This window comes from Neolamprologus multifasciatus, chromosome 9, assembly GCF_963576455.1.
Source record: "Neolamprologus multifasciatus chromosome 9, fNeoMul1.2, whole genome shotgun sequence".
Lineage (NCBI taxonomy): Eukaryota > Metazoa > Chordata > Actinopteri > Cichliformes > Cichlidae > Neolamprologus > Neolamprologus multifasciatus.
In genome coordinates this window covers 17,979,678-18,001,599 of record NC_140447.1, presented here as the reverse complement: position 1 = coordinate 18,001,599, position 21,922 = coordinate 17,979,678, and the positions used below count along the sequence as shown (strand labels likewise).

At 41.3% G+C, this 21,922-nt stretch overlaps 1 protein-coding gene across 4 annotated transcripts; it reads left to right on the top strand.

Moving 5' to 3' along the window:
- On the top strand, positions 1-6,953 carry ythdf3 (YTH N6-methyladenosine RNA binding protein F3). 4 transcript variants are annotated; one of them, XM_085173318.1, is made up of 6 exons: positions 2-229; positions 328-570; positions 1,001-1,025; positions 1,229-1,308; positions 1,422-3,080; positions 5,887-6,953. In XM_085173318.1, exons 2-6 carry the CDS (start codon positions 547-549, stop codon positions 5,908-5,910), a joined length of 1,812 nt encoding a protein of 603 aa, XP_085029444.1. In that variant the 5' UTR covers positions 2-229; positions 328-546; the 3' UTR covers positions 5,911-6,953. The 4 variants fall into 4 exon arrangements, with proteins under 4 accessions (XP_085029446.1, XP_085029445.1, XP_085029444.1 ...); XM_085173317.1 differs by having other exon boundaries at positions 2-570; XM_085173320.1 differs by lacking the exon at positions 1,001-1,025 and having other exon boundaries at positions 1-570.
- Positions 6,954-21,922: the final 14,969 nt, after the last annotated feature.

The following is a 21,922-nucleotide window of genomic DNA, read 5'->3' as shown; positions in this document are numbered from 1 at the left end:
GCAGATGCGCGCTAAGCTACAATCAGTGAAGCAGTGTGCTTATTTTACTGTGGGTAGGGGTAACAGAGGGGGTGACACTGCTGCGGACATGGTAGCCGAGAAGTTGTTGTGACCGTCATGTGAAGTGTCAGTTTGTAACATGACTCAGAGCGTCACAGGCGGAAGGTCACGGAGCAGCAGAACGGAACGGAAGCGGGAGTAAAAAGCCTATCCGCCATTGTGGAATATGGTAAGGGATATTCCAGTAAGGCACTAGTCAGTTTGGGCTTGACTGATAAACACCATCTGTGGCAGGATCGGACACGTTAACTGACGCCCTCTCCGCAGACACAAAGTCGCCGTTTGTAACAGCCAAAAGCAGCGAATCGTCGTCAGGATCTGAGCACGGCAGGAGGACAGGAAAAGGGAAAAAACGCCGCCTTGTAACGTTAACAGAGTGATTGGACAACCGTAGAGACGAGCCAGCAAAGCACCAAAGTGCAGAGAGGGAGAGAGAGGAAGCCGTGGACAGTCTCACAAACAGCCATCAGTTTCGGTTCCTGGAGGATGTCTGCGACCACCGTCGATCAGGTTCGTGTGTCGGAAGCGGAACGGTTCTACGGATTTAGCGGTGCTGCGGAATGAAACTTTGCCGACAACAGTTTGATCTGGCTCGGCAAACAGGCTCCAAAGTCTTTGATGTGTGATAGCTATTAGCTGTAATGTAGGCCGACTGTACTACTAATCAACTCTAGCTGTAGCCGGGTGGGTTTGCCAATGCGGCACCGTTTACTGGATGTCAGAGCGTTTGACATCCGGTCAATAACACGAAGCAACCTGTAAATGTTAGCATCCGGGCTGATGCTTCAGCCTGAGGTTGACTGGATCGTCGACTTATATATTTATTTATGTAGGGATACAGCCTGCTCTGTCAGTGTGCGTGTGTTTCTTGTTTCCTGTCGTGATCTGATACTAGTCTCATTTCTCATTTCTTTTTTTTTTGTATGTATTTTTTCCTCAGAGACCTAAAGGACAAGGAAATAAAGGTAAGGCTTTATACTGTGGCGTTTCCAGTGTGGCACTGCAGGCTGTTTTCATGTCCAATTAGCTACCATGCTATTCAAAACTGCAGCTTATTTATGTTAGCCTTGTTTACTTTAGCTGCTGAAAACCTGTGAGTAAAATGTTTCTGATTACATCTTTTTTTTCTGAATTTCTCGTATTGAATGTCCCTTGTTTCTAATCTTAGTGCAAAACGGATCAATGCATCAAAAGGATGGTGTAAATGATGATGATTTTGAGCCTTACCTAAGCGGCCAGACAAATCAGGTAAGGAGGCACACGAGTACCACGTATTATGGACAAATGACTTACACACAGAATTTTCTTGCTTGTTTGTTGTCACTCTGTATAACCTGTGACTTATTTTTTTGGCCACACAGAGTAACAGCTATCCACCAATGTCTGATCCCTACATGCCCAGCTACTATGCTCCATCCATTGGTTTCCCTTACTCTCTGGGGGAGGCTGCTTGGTCCACAGCAGGAGACCCACCTATGCCCTACTTAACTACCTATGGACAGATGAGCAACGGCGAGCCACACTTCATCCCTGATGGTGTTTTCAGTCAACCGGGTGCCCTGGGAAACACCCCTCCCTTCCTTGGGCAGCACGGCTTCAACTTTTTTCCGGGCAATGCAGACTTTTCCACCTGGGGTACTAGTGTCTCTCAGGGCCAGTCCACACAGAGCTCAGTCTACAGCAATAGCTATGGGTACGCCCCGAGCTCGCTGGGTCGAGCCATCACGGACGGACAGGCGGGCTTTGGAAGCGACACCCAGCTCAGTAAGGTCCCGGTGCTGAGCAGCATTGAGCAGGGTATGACGGGGCTAAAGCTGGGTACAGACATGGTGGCAGCTGTCACCAAAACTGTGGGCTCACCTTTAGGAGGCACAACAGGTATGAGCAGCATGTCGGCCAGCAACCTCCCTCCGTCTGTCAGCTCCTCTGCACCTAAACCCGCTTCCTGGGCAGCTATTGCCAAGAAGCCGGCCAAACCACAACCCAAGGTCAAACCCAAAGCCAACATGGGGATAGGGGGAGGCGCTGCTATCCCCCCACCCCCTATAAAGCACAATATGAACATTGGTACTTGGGATGATAAGGGCTCTCTGAACAAGCCCCCATTAGCTCAGACTATGATGCCCCCCCAGCCTCTGGTGCAGCAGCCTCTCCTTGGTCAGCCACAGCCCTTACTGCAGAACCCTTTACCCCCTCAGCACCAGCACCAGCACCAGCCCCAACACCAACACCAACCCTTCCAACTCCAGTCTCTCCAGTCCCCTCAACACCCCCAGCCTCTGCCCCCTGGTCCTCCACACCTGCACCTTCCTTCCCAACCCCCTCAGCCTCTTCATCAGCAACAACCCCAACAACCTGGCCCGCCCCCTAACCGCTGGGTGGCTCCGAGGAACCGTGGCGAGGGCTTTGGTCTTTGTGTTGGAATCCCACCGAGTGCCTCCCCTTGCTCTGGAGAAGTGCACCCAGTGCTGGAGAAACTTCGTGCCCTCAACAACTACAACCCCAAAGACTTTGACTGGAACTTGAAAAATGGGCGCGTTTTCATTATCAAGAGCTATTCAGAAGATGACATCCACCGCTCAATCAAGTACTCTATCTGGTGCAGTACAGAACATGGCAACAAGCGCCTGGATGGTGCTTACCGCTCCCTGGGAAACAAGGGGCCCCTGTACTTGTTGTTCAGTGTCAACGGCAGTGGGCACTTTTGTGGCGTAGCTGAAATGCGCTCACCGGTGGACTACAATGCCTATGCAGGCGTCTGGTCTCAGGATAAGTGGAAGGGCAAGTTTGAGGTAAAGTGGATTTTCATCAAAGACGTGCCCAACAACCAGCTGCGTCACATCCGGCTGGAGAACAATGACAACAAGCCAGTGACCAACTCCAGGGACACTCAGGAAGTGCCTCTGGAGAAGGCCAAACAAGTGCTTAAAGTTATCGCCACTTACAAGCATACCACCTCAATCTTTGATGACTTTGCACATTATGAGAAACGTCAGGAAGAGGAGGAGGCTCTGAGGAAGGTGAGATAATACATGCTTTAAGAGCTCTGTCCTCTGTAAATATCTTGTTTGCATGTGCCAAGGTAGTTAAGTTTTATCGCCCTTTAATTCAAAGGGAGGCTAACTTTCACACAGTCACTGCTGCAGGCTGTTGTCAGACTGTAATCAGCTGATCTTGTTCCACCTGCTCAGAGGTTGTAACATCCTATATGATGTTACAACCTCTGAATGAACAGTCTGCTGTAAATGGAAGTTCCCAGAGGCCTGTCAGCAGATTGACATGGCACCATTACTCATAAGCAGGCTCAAGAAAACACTGATTTCTCATCAGCCATCTCATGCTGCTGAGATTGCGACGATCTGCCCAAATGGAGCTGGATGCATTAAGTTTTCCTGAAATAGTCTAGATTCCTGGCATTCCTTCTGCCAGACAAAGGCAGACGTAGGCTCCGATCTTCCTTTGAACACCGAGCCCCTGCTCTCCACTGGCTCCTCATGCTTTATTAGCCTTTACCAACATAAGCTCCTGGCCTACAAACTGTCTGCAAATTGCCACGGCACAGTCGGCGCAGTTTGCCAGGAATATGTATTCTAAAAATGCACGGTGAGATTGTAAGTAAAAACGAGAAGAGCAAGCACAGAATAAGCTTCTCATTGGGGAAACTAAAATATGTTACCGTGGTCATAACAGTGGTGTACCACAAATGTAGTGAAAACTCTGTGGGAGGCTGCTGCTGTGGAAAAACATCAGCCAAAAAGGCAAACAACATGGTATCACTGATAGCTCTCTGCTGCATCCATTCTTAGATTCACCGGTATGCTAATCTAATAGCGTTTAGAAACCTACCCCATCCCACGACCCACTCCCTTCTTTTCCACCTACTCCCCCACTACTGGTGCTCTATTGATGCTATATCGGCTGCTCACAGCTGACCTTGTTAATATGCGCTGGGTTACTTTCTCATAAATATTTCAAGTCAGTGTTTTCAGGCTTCTGAAAACAACCTGTCAGTGGAAAGCCAGTTTCATCCTGCGTTCTGCTTTTTGTATCCCTAACCTCCTACATGACAGGATCGGCCGAGTGAGGGCTCCACCTCCTAAGGCTGACAAGGTTAATTGTTCTCTGTTGTTTGGCCAATCCTTCCTGAACTTTGAGAGGTGTCAAAGCAGCACAGCTACCTGCACAAAAAACACCTTCGCAGAGTGTTTTCTTTAGAAGTAACTTTGGATCTAAATGTTGTTACAGGATTTGATTAGCATAACTAATTTGGTAATTAATACTCAGAGGGAAGCCCCTTCTTTCCTGTGGTGTGGATGCTCATAACATGATGGGATGAATTCCACTCAGCTGTAATGCTTACAGTTGTATGTGCCATACATAATACATTCCCCAGTCTTAGCTGATTGTTAAGGTGGAAACCCCTTTTTCTTACTACTTTTTACTAAGAAATGAATTGCATGCTTTTTTAAAATTAATGTGACCCCTTTTCATGCAGCGATATAGACCTATAAGTCAAGTCTAGACTACATTTTGTGAAGCTTTCTGTGCTAAGAGCTACTCTACTGGGGATAGAGTTACTCTGGGGCCTGGGTCTCTGTGGTTTTCCCAGAGCACTGATATGGACACCTTCAATGAGGTCACTACTCCGACTGAAATCTGGAGAAAACCATCAGCCTCTGGGGGTTATTTTGACTCCAATGCCCCACTCGCATTTTACCTATTTTAGTGTGTCTTTACCAACTCTTCTAAATCTGCGACACACCCTTGTGTATTTGTTTGTCATTACTCATGTTTTGTTGAGTATGGCTGTCTGGAACTTGGCTTTAGAGTTATTACTACAAGCTGAGTGTCGTTGCTTCAGTCTCATGCCAGTATAAACATATCTCGTTATTTGGTTAGTGCATACCTTTGGTCTTCTAAAGTCATTTTCTCTGTGTTTGTCTTACAGAGGACACTCACTCGCTCGCTGTCTCACTTATTTTTTCACCAAACACCAAAAAGCTCAAGGCGTTTCTTACTTCAGTGACTGATTACTTTGCCTGCCAGTGTATTTTAAATACATCAGCATGCCAACTATAGATCACTAAACAGCAGTATGTGGTCTTTAGCCCTGTTTATAGAAGATTTTGTTTTGTTATTTGTTAAATTAACCTTTTTTTGTATCTTTCAGGATTTTTCTGATGTCTTTAAGTGAAGCTTTGCTTGTATTTGTATGGTTTACACTGGATTTAACAAAGTGTGTGTATACAGTTTTAGTATTCTGCCACTAACCTTTAAATATTTGGAACAGGAAGCCAAACTTTACATTTAGGTGCTTTCTTTATAAAGCTGCATAAACACTATACTCTTAAACACATGCGCTCTGGTAATTATTCTGTGGCGATTTTCTAACACACATTATAAAGAATTACTTAAACTCTTACTTAAAGTCAAGTATTGCTTATATATGTAGCATTCATATTAATTTGTATGTGAAGAAATGAGATTTGCTGACATGTTCAAAGGCAGTCCTTTGATACATGCCTTCTAAAAACTGTATTTTATTGTATTTTAATCTCTGACAATTGTGATTATTAGTCTTTTGACAGACCTATAGGGCTTGACGTGTAAGTGTTACTGAGTGTAATCCCAACTTCTTTGTGCACAGGAGTGCATCTACATGTTGACAATATAGATGATTTTGGCTTCAATATATCTTTATTCCATTACGAAAAAGGGATGTTGCACTTTTTAAATGTTTGTTTTTTCTCCCTTGCTGCCCCAATTCTGGTACAATCCACTGATGATCTCTTTTTGTTTTTGTTGTTCTTTTTTTTCTTCTGCTAGGAGCGCAATAGAAATAAACCGTAACCTTCAAGCAAGCTGTCTGCTAGAACTGCAACACTAACGATGTAGGACCTTAAATCAAATTTGCCTAACGACAAGGAGGAAAGGCTTTCACAATCTTTCCGCTGAAGATGACAATGTATCTGAACACTTGAACATGACCATAGTTGGACTCATCTGTATCCGTTGACTGGCGCATCAAACCCCGTGTTCCTGTCTCACAAGAAAAAGAACGTAACCCACAATGAAAAACTCTGTCTTTAAAGCACTTTCGAGTCCTCAGCAGCCTCTACCAATACCCTTAACTCTCTAACTTTGTTCTTCTTCTTTGATTTTGTTTGTGAGCAACTAACTGACTAACCCGAGTAGTCAGATGATTTCACCAAGCTTATTTGTCCTTTTTTTTGTTTTAAATGCCTCAAATGTTTGGGATATTGGTGAGCTTCATCAGGCCCGGAAGACAATTAAATATGATATGTATAAATTAGTCTTGTACTTGAATCTGTATTCAGCCATCTGATCCTCGTCGGACAGAGGCTGGCATTGACAGGTGGGATGAAATAATTGAGAAGCAGCCACAATCATGCCAATCATAGGATGTATCCTCTCCCTGTTTCCATCCTTTCTGCATTTGTTTCTGTGTACCAAAAGATAACAATAATGCAGCAGGCTGGCAAGTGCTGGCTAGTGCACATCTTTGGGTTTTTTTGTCCCCCACCCCCTTTTTTCCTTGTGATTCTGTCATTCTGAAGTGCATTTGTCTGAGGAGAAAGCTGCTGCTGCTGCTGCTGCTGCTGCTGCTGCTGCGGTAGAACTATCGGTGGCCTTCGCTGGCCCCATGGTTGACTGTCTTAGCTCTGATGTTGGTGTACTCTACCGTACCTCAGGCCCAATCCGACTGTCTGTCCTCAACAACTCTTAGCACTTTTGGGAGAACCTCCACATCAACACCTGCTGGACTTGACAGAGATTCCTCCAAAAAGGCAAGACATCAACTGCAAGGATGTGACAGTTTTCTCCTCTAGGTAACTCACTAGCTAAATAAAAATTACTCATGTTTAGCGAAATCACTGCTTTTTGTGTCTTTTCTTATATTTGCCTCAACATGTGTACATACTGTGTTCTGCCTTTATAAATAATGTTTTTCAGTATTTAATGCATTCAATAATCTTAAAAAAATCCAGAAAAGCCCCTTACAATAAACAAGTACAGTAGCAGGAACTCTCCTTTCCGCATCATTCCCGCTTATTCTTCAAAGAGGTCGGACAATATGATTAATTTAACAGCCAAGGGATGTCTGGATATATATGACGGACGCATGAGGCAAGAACCCTGCCTAAACTGTGTCAGTTAAGATCACACAACACATGCACAGTATAAGAACCAACACTGGAATGTATGAGATTGGCTTCATTGTAAACCAGGTGCTACAGGCTGCTCAGAAAGGTGTTCCAATCAACACTTGATACACCCAAAAGAAAAAAACCTTCAAAACACTAAAGGGAAATGCATGCAGAAAACAAATAACAAATAAAATACTTTACTACTCAACTATGAGTTCAAACTTTGAAAGCATCAGCATTCAGTTAGTGCAACATGAAATCAAACACTGAAGATAAGCTCATGATCTCATTTACTTGTGATAATGCTAAAAGGTCAATGAACCAAATGCATTTACTTCTGCTTTGCCCACCCTAAGTTACTTAACACTGTGGGTGCAAATATTGAGTTTTTTACTCCACATTTAAGATATAAAAAAGACTTAGCAAAACTAAGAATGACAACCAAAAAATTACAACAAGATTAACAAACACAGGCAGATTAAAACCCTTTGCTATTCTGTCCAAAACAGTCAGTTTGTGGTTAGTGCACCTTGTCATAGTTTGAGTGTTTGTGGCTTGTTTATAGCTATACTAGAGAGACTTTTCAATTCAGTTCAGTTCAATTAAATTTTATTTATACAGTGCAAATCACAACAACAGTCGCCTCAAGGCGCTTTATATTGTAAGATAGACCCTAGAATTATACATAGAGAGAAAAACCCAACAATCATATGACCCCCTATGAGCAAGCACTTTGGCGACAGTGAGAAAGAAAAACTCCCTTTTAACAGGAAGAGATCTCAGACAGAACCAGGCTCAGGGAGGGACGGCCATCTGCCGCGACTAGATGGGGTGCAGGGTTGGGGTGTATACAGTAGTTGTGTATTAATTTTTTTTCTTCTTTTCTCACTCAAGAACTGAACTATAACAGCTAACACTGACTTGACCAACCATGAAAGTAAAATTATAATAAGTATATTTATCTTCGTTATGTTTAGTAATGTAGGATTTGTACTTTTACATGGTTGTTTCAGTTTTTCCTCCACTGCATGCAACATGTACCCTGTCAATATTAACCAGGCACTGTGATCTACAAAAATAAACATTTCAGGTCTGAAAAGTCACAGTTTCAACAACACAAACATGCTGGTAGATTCATGCTGTGCTACAAGAAACAAGGTGATGCACTCATTATGAATGGTTACAGCACAGATTGGTGAGGGCTGCAGCAAACCTGACATCAATTCCATTTCACAGCTTTGGGATGAACTCGAGACTACATCTTGCATGACGTCCAGTGGTAGAAAAAGTGCTCAGAACTATTACTTTAATTGAAGTATTAATACTACACTGTAGAAATATACTGTTGCTTGTCATGCATTAAATGTTTGACTTCAATAGAAGCCACAAACTGAGATCCAAATGCTACTGAAATGTACTCACCTTTACATCCACAGTGACCAAAACAAAAACAAAAAAAACCAACAACCCCAAAATACAATTATAACTCGTCAGCAATAATGCTAATGGTAAAAATTAAAGGAATTCCTACATAAGTTCACCTCTTTAACATCTGTCAGTACTACCTGGACCATGTATTATTCCCTACATGCCTATATGTTATCAATACAAACAATGGCATTAAGAAACAAAGTTTTAAATAGTTCTATATAGCAGTGTTATTGCTGTGACCTCCAGATCAATCTATTGATCTTGAAGGAGAAGTCAAATGTGACATATTTTAAGTCTTTATTTGATACGTTCTATATGTTTCCAGCGTACACCACACTCTAAGTTATGAGGGTTTTGTCAGTTTTCTACAAATAAATCAATAAGTTGACCTTAAAGACTTTGGTGGATGTGAGCCAAATTTTAATGGATTGTCAGCATCAGAGTATCGGTGGACATTTGGGAAACCTTGCACCTGCATGTTAATAGATAAAAACATACATTCTTTTTTGACTCTTTGATATGAAAAGATGAACTATGCAGAATTAAGCTGCAGCTTTATCTTGGGGCCAATTATTTCCTTTATCTGATGGCTTAAGTTTAACTGCGTTTACTATAATGGATGAAATGAAACTGTCACAAAAAAATGTTAGTGTTTCTTTCAATATCTTCTCCACTAGAGGGCGCCATCACATCACATTCTTCCAAATGTTCCCCCTGCTCTGCTACCAAGACATACTACAAAGCCTTTCCTGTAAGCAGCAAAGCCCTCTTTCTTCTCAAGCCCTCCTACTCCTACAGACACAATTATACCAGGATGAGAAGCACTTGTTGTGCTTCCACTGCTTTTTGGAGCAATTAATGGCTGCTCACCAAGCTGTGCAGTGAGAGGTGGGGTAGAGAGGAGCGAGAGAAAGAGGATGCAAGCGGGGAGTGAGAAAAATCCCCCTTTATGTTTGTCAAGGAGGAAGAAAGGGCTGTAATTATAACATTGTAGGCTTTGGATTGCAACTTCTCTCCTCTGTGTGTTAATTTGTGCCCCCATCAGGTCTTTGCAGGCAGCTTTTGAAAAGACCACACTCTTCCTGCCTCCATTTGTCTGTGAACACAACAGACAAACTAAGCGGGAAACTCGTTATTTATTCGCCTCACAATGCCCTCACAATTACTACTTGGGTGTGATGGTGCACAAATTCTTAAATATGCAGAAACCACGAATTTAATTAGAGACCTCTGATGTGTTGTTGATGTAACCTTGCTCATTTAACTGATGAAAAGTGCAGCAAAACCACCTCTTTCTCCGCTGTTTTGTGAATACCACACATCTGTAGCTTTTAAATAAGTAGGATTAAACAGAGAAACATATGCGCTGCAGACCCACTCCTCTTTTGGTTCTGTTTCAATGGCTTGTCATCTTGTACTTATCTTTTAAGGAGTCAAAGTAGCTGGTTAATGACTTCGTCACCCTGCAGTTAATTTGCTCCTATCCACAGTGGTCAAAGCTGCTCCAATAAAATGCCAGGCAAGGTTTCTATTTATTTATCTTTTTTCTTTTTTCAAACTATCAAAATGTCCTTCTGGAGAGAGATTCTGTCGAGAGAAGATGAGAGAGAAGAAGCAGCATCCACTGCTCAGAGAGCTGAAATGCCTTTGAAGTTTCAGTCACACTGAAGGCTCATCAACACATGGCTCAAGGCAAGGTTAGGGCAAGTCTCAGGGTTGGCACTTCCTCGATGTTTTGAAGTTTTTCATACTCTGGGCCAAGGCATGTCACTCAATACGTCCTCACAGAACATTAGTCCAATTGATGACTATGTTAACTGACAAGCAGTTGATCAGAGGAGCTTGAAATCATTCTTTATACATATTGAGATGCTACCAGTTAAAAGTGGCGTAATGCGAGAGCATCAACAATTGCAAATGTCAGCGGCGTCCCATTCAAAGCCGTGCCGAAGTTTCAAGGTGTTACTCAGCAAGCCAAGTGAAATAATCAGCAGAGTTTTATTTCCCATTTGAGAAAGCAGGGTTTTGACTGACAGTAATGTCTAAGTATTCTGCCTGCCCTTTCCCAAGGTGTCTCTGTTGCCATGGTTATATCATTATCAGAGAACTGAAAGTAGAGACTGAGCATTTTGCCCAACACAATGATATAATGTAGATGTGAGCTGAAAAGACTTTATTACTGCTCACAATGAAAAAATAGACATGAGTCATTTGCAGTCTAATAGTTCCTCAATATTTTTTTTGTAATTGAGTTAATGCAGGTGTTGAATAGGGTCAATAATTATTAAGGAAATTACATTTTGATATAAAAAGATCTGATATATCACGTTTCGTATAGACTTGTTATACCTGTACATGTACTTGGAGCAAGGAATAAAAATTCAAAGGCAAGTTATGCAATGCATTGTGGTTAGTGTTATTATCTCTCATGTCCACAGGGAGGCACCATCCATAACAAGGACAAACAGATTTAAATCTACTTCTACAAGATGCACCTGACTTTGATATGCCCTTTTAGATATTGCTAAATGATGCTGCTATTAAATGTACCTCACTCGACAGTGTGTTTTGGTCAAAGTGTGGCTTTTACTGCAACTAATGATGAATGCTTAGACACTATAGGAGCATTCAATGGTCCTTTTTCATATGAGACCTTTTGGCTTTCATAGAAATACAAAAACAGTATTGCATTTAGTTGATCCAGACCTACCTGGTCCTGTGTGAAAAAGTAACTGCCCCCTAAATCTAATAAAAACGAATGCCAGGCTTGGCAGAAAGAACTGCAATTAAGCATTTGTGATAACTGGAAAGAGTTTTTCACATCACTGTGTGAGGAATTCTGGCCCACTCTTGCAAAATTGTTTTAATTCAGCCACACTGGAGGGTTTAACTAAGTCACTTCAAAACCTTTCTTTTGTTTTTGTTTTGAGACATTTAAAGGTGGACTTGCTGATGTATTCAGATCATTGTCCTGCTGCTTAGCCCAAGCGAGCTTGAGCTATAGGACATGAATTCTCCTTCAGGATTTTCTAGTATAAAGTGGACTTCGTGGTCCCATCAATTATGGCAAGTTGTCCAGGTCCATAAGCAGCAAAGCAGCCGGAGACCATCACACCACCACCACCATGTTTGACTGTTACTATGATGTTCTTTTTATGAATGCTGTGCTAGTTTTAATGCCAGATGTAATGACACTCAAACCTCCCAAAAAGCTCAGCTTTTGTCTAGCCAGTCCACAGAATAATTTCCAAAATATCTGTGGAATATGACTTTGAATACATCATCATCTACAGTACATAATATAATTTCTGCCCTGGAAAATAACTGCGCGGGCTCAGCAACATTTCCAGAAATCACTGTCTGTGAACACAGATCACAAATTCAGGTTAAAGCTCTATCATGTAAAGAAGAAGCCATTTGTGAACATGTTCCAGAAATACCGCTGTCTTCTGAGGCAAAGTGGAAAACTGATATATGGTCAGAAAAATCAAAATTTGAAAGTAATTTTGGAAAACATGGATGCCGCGCCCTGCAAACTAATGAGCAGAAGGACCATTCGGTTTGTTATCAGTGCTCTAGTGCCTGCAGGAAAAGTCAGCTAATATTTTTCTTAGTTTAACATGTGATGTTTTCTATATTCTATTGTGAATCATTTTTTGTGAGATTTCCAGGTCACTGCATTCTGTTTTTATTTACATTTGACGCAGTGTCACGACATTTTAGGAATTGGTGCTGTAAGTAATTTAAACTTAGGCTGGCTGGCTTAAAAACTTTAACACAGCAAAACTAGCAAGATGGAGAGAAGTTCTGTGAGGGAAGATGAAAACAGGAAATAAAAAGGAAGAAAAAACCCCAGTGAATTCCCTGTTCTCCGTAAACCCATCTAACCCTTTGAGTTTTCAGACTTTGCTGATTTGAAAGGTTTTTCACATTGACACCAGAGTGAATGAAAAGGAATATTAGATGAGCTCATTAATTTGTGGGTGGTATTGCTGATGATATTTTGTGCATACTGACCTTAAATGATAAATGCACAAGAAATGCAATGAAATATATGATTCTGTGAAATATGTACTGAAGAAATGTAGTTTATATGCACTTGATTCAACAAATAATGTAAATATCCAGGAAAATCAGCTAAATATTTAATCTTGGCAGTTTATAAGCCATCTGACAATATAGTGTACAGCAGGAAGAAATAATTAGGTATAGGCTAGTGGGAGGTTTAAGATACCGCAGCTTGTCAGACAGCCTTCAAAAGGATAACAACCTAACACTGGCAAAAGTTTTTCATGGAAATCAGACGACATGAAGAAATCAAGAAACAGCAACCCACTGTGGATGAGACAACAGAACCCCTAAAATTTGCAGAAAGATGCAAATGTGAATATGCTGAAATTCATTACAGATAAACGAAAGCAAAAAATGCACATGGCAATGGCAAAAAGGAGTTCTGTAAAAGGACAAACAACCATAGACACCAACCAGGTGTAGAATGCAGAAAGTGCATAATCGAGGCTTTTTTGGTGCCATATATGATTGAGTGAAACCAAAGAACCAGGAACACTAAGTAAATGCTGAATTTGAAACGTTAACCAGCCTTTAATCAGGACACTGCTGCAGACATGGGAGCCATTTCAGATGCTGTTTAAAAGCACAATGTTAAGAGCATGGCATTGGTGCAACGTGAGCTATAACCATCTAAAGGTAAATGGACAGTTCAAATGAATAGCATAGAATAGAACAGAATAGAATACAAGACAGCAAAGTAAGTGTAGTCTGGCTTGACAGAAATCAAGGGACTGCAGTTATGTGTCAAGTTGACAGTATTCAGAAAATGAGGTTGACATCAAACAGCTATACACCACGGTCTTCACAGGCCTCGAATGCCTGCAGGGGGAGTGTAGAATTGAGTTGAGGAAAGGAGCTCAGCGCTTTGTTAATGCCACGTCAGGTGCCACTATTGTTGATTGACAAGGTTAAGGAGGAACTAGAGTGGAGAATATGGGCCCGATAGCCCAGAAATTGGTCCACAGGTAAGGTTCTGGCATGATTAAACCACCTAAATCAATGTGCCAGTAAAGATCTGTCCAGAAATGACAGTTACAGATGCTGTTAGGATGAGAAGGAAAAACACGTCACGCAGATGACCTCTTTATCTTTTGGTCACCTTGTAAAAAAAACATCACAACAGTCAACACCAATTGTTTTGGTTGAAAAAGTCATATTCCTAGTTTGAGGCACTGGTTCATAATGCACAGAAGCAAAACCAAAATCATGGCAATCATGGACATGTTCAGGAGATTTAAAGTCATTTAAAGCCAAGTTCATACAGTTGATTACAGATCTGCTCAAGGCAGACAGAACTGGTATGGGGGTGCATGCAGCAGCTTAAACAGAGAGGCAAGGGTTACAATAGATGCTTCCTCATTTGAAAATGGAGGTAGTTACCACACAGGTCCATCAGCAGGCCTGACTCAGATGAGGATGACACAGGACATAGGTGTTATCTACTAATTACTAAGAACCTGCTGCAAGCATGATGGGTAATCAGAAAGCCTTTCCACCTGAGCTTAATCGCCAGGACCTTATAGAGGGTTAAAACTTGTCATCCCTGTCAGTATACAAGAGGAAATGTGCAACAGCATTCATTAAGGTCTCCAGGGTATTATTTTTAGAGCTTTGCCCATTCAACTGGAGAAACCAAACATGTCAAGCAAAAAGTGGAGAACCATTTAATATGTGCAATGTCAGATCACAAAGCACCAGAGCTACTGCTGATGAATCCATAATCTGGTGGACCTTGGCAGTGTGTTACAGTGGATCTTTTCCAGCATACTAGTGTAACGCACTTGATGGTATGACTCCAACCTTTAGGCACCAGCTGGTCCATCTCCCTCATGATCATGGCCTTTTCAGCAGAAGCTTTGGCGCACTGCATTTTCCACTTTTTTTTGCCTCACGTTTGGTCGAATCTGGCCACCATATGGACTGCTGTGCTCTGGCAATATATGTTGTCATGCCATGGTGAGCTTCATAAATCTTTAACCACGAGGGAGATGGACCAGCTGGTGCCTAAAAGTTTGTGCAAGGTTGGATCAGCTGGAGGAATAATATTTAATTACTCTTGAGGTTTTATTTTTAGTTATACCACACTGAGAGGTGTTTAAGAAAGTATAATGGTGTACACTGTGAAGCTGATACACTATACAGATCATTTCATAAATAAAGTAAATGGGGCAAATGTCACATTAGCGATTGCTCTTATTGAAACATTATTGATCTGTCTTCACAAAGCTTCTGACATCCAACAATGAAAACCTCATCAAAGTCATACAATCAACTTCCTTTTTTAAATACACGCCAAAGAGCAATGCTATGAAGTCCCCATGTGTGGATGGATCTGCATTTGTTATATTTCGCCATTTATTCATTTTTCCACCTTTAATTTGTCAGCTATTTCACAAACATTTTAAAATACAAACACATTACATTTTATTCACTATTATTTGAATTACTTGATAATAACCACACGTAAAACATGTTGTTATCATGATGCTTTAACTCCCAGGGAAACGCTTCACCTTCAGAGTTCTCTATATTCAACTGATTTATGAAGCTACTCAGACATTACAGTGAATAATGCAGTGTGCTAGTCAGCAATCAGTAAGAGCACTCTTCAAAACTTTATATTTTTTCTGCACAAATGAAATGTTTATGTGGTGCGTCTGTGCAGCTCTTAAAGCAACAGGGAATAATTCAGGGCCATTAATCTATTCAAATGTTTGCTGGCGACAATCAAAACGATCAAATTAATGTTAATGTAACTCCGTGGGTGCAAAATTTTTTTTCCTTGTGTGTCCATAATGTGACAAAGTACACAGGAACTGTTCCTTATAAATCTATATGTGCACATGTCTGGAAAACAAAATAGAGGGCTCTTATCTAACATAGATCTGAATATATATGTATCTGCTCATTGCACAGCCCTGGTCTTCCCTGAGGATCTAGGTTATTGTCAGCCCACTCTATATTTTAGGGCCAGGTCAGATCAGCTGTACTGTACTGGTTTATTATGCACTAATATCTTTTCTGTATGTTCATTATGCTTCACTGCTGCCCCGGGAACTTGGACACCAGCACCGGGCCTCATAAATATGAATCTCCAATCTATGGAGCAGATGAAGGAAATATATGACTTGAAGGAATGCAAGAAAGCACTGCGTCCAAAGATTTGGTACCACATCACCAGTATACTTCATATCTGGACTGTGCTTTCAGTTCTGTGCAGATGACTGAAGACACTCAAGCTGTGGGCAGGCTGCTTATTGAATTCAAAGGTTGGAATGTGTCCTGTGCTAGCACGGTATGTTCAAACCAAGGCTTTGCATTGCAGGGGGTAGCACAGAATGGAAAGGTCTGAAATGTAATGCATTTGAAATGAAATGAATAGGTGCCAAGGAATGAAATATGACATGCTCACTCCTGAGTCCTGAAGTCTCGGGAGCCCCCGGCTGGGACTTTATACACAGCTGTGCATATATATTGCGTGTCTATATGATGACACACACACACATATATATATATATATATATATATACATACAGATATGTATGTGAGAGGAAATGTACGTGCATGTTCTACTAGAAGTCGAGTGTGTAATGTGATGCAGGCTGCTCCTGTGACTTCTTCTTCTCTTCACCCTCCTGTTCAGGTCTGATGGAGATTAAGGGCCATTAAAAGCTCTCTGCTTCACGAGCAGTTTCTATTGATCACATCGACTCAACCCACTGTAGCCAATGATCTGATTACAAGTGTTGTACCCCCATTCTTATCCCCTCCCCCTCCATCCTCTCTCTTCTTTGCCCCTCCCCTCTCTTCTTCCTCCCATCCGCCGTTACTGGTTTATCCTTCTCTGTGGAGGTTGCTCTGCCTCTGCTGATGTCAGCACCGGGACATGCCCAGAAGGCCCCGAGGCCCCTCGGCAAGCCTCTGAATATTTGCTCGTGTGTCTATCTGTATTTTTGTCTTTTGCTCTCAGTGTCCACTCGTGTATCTTACCCACTCCTTGTTTCTGTGCTCTCACCATCCAGTCCTCTCTAAACACAGCAGAGTTGATGAACCTTATTTCTACATAAGAGAAATGGATTGGCTCTGCCCCTAAGCTAAATGAGCTGAGACAGTCTGAAAGGCATCAGCTAACACCCTCCTGATTCCCACCCCTCTGAACATCACCTCCTCCCATCCTTGCATGGTCAAACAGCCCTGCGGGAGCACTCTTCAAGACCACTTTGGTTATTAGCACTGACAGGGGCTCAAGGAAATCTTCTTAGTTTGTACTGTACAGGAAGTGTCCCACTATCCTGCTAACTCAGGGGGATTCCCGCAGAACCGGATATCTATTCCCTCTCAGAAATGCCTTATCTTAAAGCCATCTGGCATGATGAGAACAATTGATTGTTTTTAGCCACAAGAACAGCATTTAACTATGAATGGCAGTGTGTGCTGATCAGTTCACCACTTTGGTCCAGAAATACCCCAATAATTATTGAATGGATTTATTTCTTTCTTTTGCAGAGATTTATGGAGTCGAGAAGATGAATTTTTATCACTGGGGATCCTCGGACTCGAGCAATACCAGGAGGCTATATTTTCATCCATTCATTCAAACATTTTGATTGATTGCAATGACAGTTTGTGTAGATGTTGATGGTAGCTACCCATATGTATTCAAATGATTTAATGACTTTAGCATCACCAGCAGGTGAAAATTTAAGAATGTCCGATGCTTTATGGCCCCCCAAAAAACCTGGCACATATAGAGGTGCAACATACAGTAAACTTTGGTCTCAACTAGGCCCAACATGCAAAAAAATTGACCAATAACTTAATAAACCCACAGCTGTTTAGCTGGTGTGAAGTACACGTGCATTCTTAAGATACTCAAATTTAATCAGCTAATCATTTATAAAACAAGACAGTCCTAAGGAAAATAAGACCAATTTCAACAATATGTCTGAGTTTTTTCCACTTTCAGTCTGCTATCATTACATGTGCAATCCATTTTAAAGGTCAAAGTGGCACAAAACCTTCAGCTGTTGAGAACAAAATTTCACTTCTTTATCATTCAAACAACTTGTCGAGGTCTAGAAATGAACTTTCTACTTCAGCTGTGTGTTGTTGCTGGCATCACCACAACAGAAGGAGCTGTGCGTTTGATTGAAAAAAAAAATCCTAATGGCTTTGCTGCAATTTCTTACACTTGTCAAAGCCATCCAGGGGACCTCTTGGCTAGCTAGTTCTGGCCACAGTGTCAATGTCCTCTGTGATGTTTGCATTAAATGAAAGTGTCAGCAACAGCTGTAAAATATTCAGCACAAACATACTTTGACTCCTCAGCTGTGGCTTAGTGAGAGGAGCGTGCTGAATTGTTTTACACAGCGGTCATGAAGTCAAGATTTTGCCTGCTGGGATTAGCAGACTTACATTTCAACAGCCTTTTTGATGAAGACTGACTGAAAACTCTCTAAATACCTCATGGACAAGTTTGATTCCACTTTAAATACTGTAATACATAATGTTATTCTTTAAAGGAAAGGCACATGATGTGACAGAACTGGGTCTAATAGCAGTTTTAGCTATGTGATAGGAGCTGGTGCCTGTCCTGGTTCTATCAATCAGCCATAGCAGGGAGGGATTCACAGGGCCCAAAACAATACAAAGAGAATAACTGAAGTGCATCACGTCAGCAATGGCAAAACTGCTGGATTTTATTTACAATGCCCACATTTTATAATGCAGGAAAAGGTCTGCATTGACTATGAGTTTGGGGTGCTTTGCTTTGATATACAGTAAAATCCTTGGGGCAGAATCAGGGGAAGAGCTGGAATATGAATAAAAGGAAGATCCATTATATTCAGAACCAGGAGAAGCCATGAGAATAGGACCACATGGGTGGGAGGCTTGTAAACAGCTTTACAGCTTGGATGAAAGGCCCACTGTGATGTGTGTCCAAGCAGAGAACATGAGAGTGTAACACTGTAATGTGAGATTCAGACCCCAGAGAGCATAAAAAGTCTGGCGATAACACAATTAAAGCAGATTTTCATCTATTTTCATACCCCTATCAGCAGAGTCATCCCCAGTCTTCAAAATGCATGAAGATTACCATAAAGAAACCTAAGTGGTTTGTCTACATCTGGGCTTTGATATTGTGCGGATGCTGGGCAAAGGCACTGACCTTCGCCGCTACTGCAATTACATCATAGAGAAGCTTCCGCTCTCATGCATATTAATGCAGGTTCTGGAGGCATCACCCACACCTCTGATTGCCGGGATCTGAGCTTGCCATTGCATGACAAGTGTATCTGGACGCAAAGTGTATGTAATGGGTTTCTGCTTCAGGAGTGATATAGACTACGAGCAAGACCAGATCAAAGGTGCACACACTTTTCTCCGCAGGGGGATACAAGAGATACTCTGTGAGGAAAAGGAGAAAATATGCATCAAAATGAGCATGTGGACTCAGTAACGCTCAAACATGGCTAAAGGTTAGCCACAATCCTCTTTCATTTCGCTGTGTGGTGCTCTTCATTTCCAAATGGGGTCACTATAATCTTAAGACAATAGGATATTTTGGAGCGGATATATTTAGACTGAAGGACACATAATAAACCTAATTGCAGGGGTATCCTGGGTATAGCCCAGTATTTTCTTTTCTTTTCTATGGACAACCAGAATGTAGAATTACAATAACACCAGTGTTTTTAAATCATCCTGCCATCCACATTATTACAACAACTGCTCTTAAACTGGCAATAATAATAATAAATAAATAAATAAAAATCCAGATGGACTAGCAATGAAGAGACTTAAACAGGAGACTAATTTTGCTTGTGCAGAGACTCTTGTTGCCAGTAGGGGGCCTCCTTGTTATAACATAAAACACACAGATGACTGGTTCCATTTTCTAGCAGCCACAGCTTGATCCTGAGCAGACGATGCTGATTCAGTGCTGAATTTGTCAGTGCACCGGTGATGCAGGATATTCACATTTTGCTGATTTACCTAAGAATTCTATTTGATTTCATGAAATCAAAATTTTTTTAGCAACTTAAAAAAATACTACTATACAATTACAGCCGCAATACCAACAAAACTAGTTGTTTTCACTTTGACCATGTTAAAGAAATTTTTACAATTCCTAATGTAATATCTTTGCTAAGCATAAATTAATATATATATATATATATATATATATATATATATATATATATATATATATATATATATATATCAGATTTTAATATGATGACATGGTGGAACAGAAGCGCTACACTAGCCTTGAATTAATAAACAGTTTTTAATCATATGAAGTCAAACTGCTCTTATTCTCTTTATGCCATAAAAGGCCTGAAGCAGCGTTAACTTCTGTGAAAGAGCTTTGCTCACCAGGGAGTCAGTAGGGGACTAACCATCATGTGAATGGGCTCCATTTGCTGCATCTGCTGCTGCACTGATCGTGTCATGCCTGAACATATAAAATAATAATAATAATAATAATCTGTGGAAATAAAGTAAGAAGGATTTCTGTGATATTTCAGCCTCACTAAGCACAGTGTGCCACAGAGTGGATGGTTCTGAGTGTGAAGCTCAGGCTCAAACTGGAGGACACACTGAATTGTGATGCTGTGCATTAGTTGCAGCGCTACTGTCTCATATTAAATCCCCATAATGAGTAAATTAGTGGCTCTCCATCTGCGGCATTGCAAACTTACAGTCACACATGCTGACTATATTCACAGACCCCTGCTGGGTGTGTTGGTGGAGAATAAACATACACACATTACATCTCACACATTGGAGCAGCTACTGTACAATACACAAAAGACCACATTATAGCTTGGATATGCACTGTAATTCATGCACTTGCCACTGAGAAAATGTTGGCATGGAGAACCCTGATTTACAGTGTGAAGTATAAGAAAAGGTCTTTTGAGCAGTACTATTGATCTGACTACACCCCTCCCCCATCTCCCCTTTACTGCTGCCCTCCCTCTGTGGTTACATTCCTTCCTGTGTCACGGACTGCACTGTAACATATATGTCTGATTCACTGCACATTCATCATCGATCTACAATTGCTCGCGTTTCGTGCTATGAAAGAGCAGAGACCAGCTCATGATTGGCATCTAAAGAGCTTGTTTCAAAAAGAAAAATATCTTTGAAACCAGTGAAAATGCCGCCAAAAGAAAAAAAAAAGGAAAAAGAAAAAAGAAAGCAAAAAACAAACGTCTCAGTTGACTCATTATAACCTAGCTTCGGTCAGATGACTCTATAGCTCACACTTCCTAAAAAGGCTTGTGCATTTTTTAAAAAAAAATATGGGCTATGTGTAAAACGATTAAAGCACAAATGTGAGTCTCCAATAATTTAAAGCAAATGCACAAAGCAGTAGTTTAATTCTAATATGAAGGGACAGGATGTTAAACATACATTTAAAATGAACACATGGGCAGCTTGAAGGAGGCTGTGAGTAACTGCAGAAAAATTATTGTCACCTATAATTATGATCTCAGTCATTAACACTTTATCTATGTGCAATAAAACAATTCATACCCTATTTTAAATATATATAAAAAAACATCTTCATACCTACATTAGATGTGTGTGAATATTTTTCTGAAAACACAAACACATATATGTAGCCATATTAACAATCACACACACACACACACACACACCTACACACACACACACACACACACACACACACACACACACACACACACACACATTTACATATCATCTGCAGCCATCTGCTCTAAATGATAGGTAATTAACTCAGGCCTGTCTTTGTCTCTCTGGCTGGTCGGCTGACATATAGGAGCACTTCAGCGGAAATATACGTGAATCGAGGACTTCAAAAGAATGAAAGGACAGGAGGATGAGTGAGGGGAAGAGGATGAGGAGGAGGACTGTATGATGTTTGTGAATGATGCTGCACAAACCCAAAGAGGCAGTGCAGAGAACCATTACAGCGATGAGAGAAAAAAAAATGGAGACGATGGAAAGAGGACATGCTGGGTCAGAGAGGCTGAGAACACGCACACAATCACACAAGCACACAAGCACACACAGCGCATTGTGTGTGTTGGTTTGTATGTGCGTGTGTGTGCGAAACTGCCTTGCAGCTCACCTACAGACTTCATATCAAGGTCAATCTGTACTGAACCTGATGCTTTGCACTGTGTAGGTTGGAA

Coding starts and splice junctions, on each gene's coding strand:
- ythdf3 (XM_085173318.1), top strand. CDS start 547: ATGTCTGCGACCACCGTCGATCAG. Junction 571..1,000: donor CTGCGACCACCGTCGATCAG/GTTCGTGTGTCG, acceptor TTTTTTCCTCAG/AGACCTAAAGGACAAGGAAA. Junction 1,026..1,228: donor TAAAGGACAAGGAAATAAAG/GTAAGGCTTTAT, acceptor TTCTAATCTTAG/TGCAAAACGGATCAATGCAT.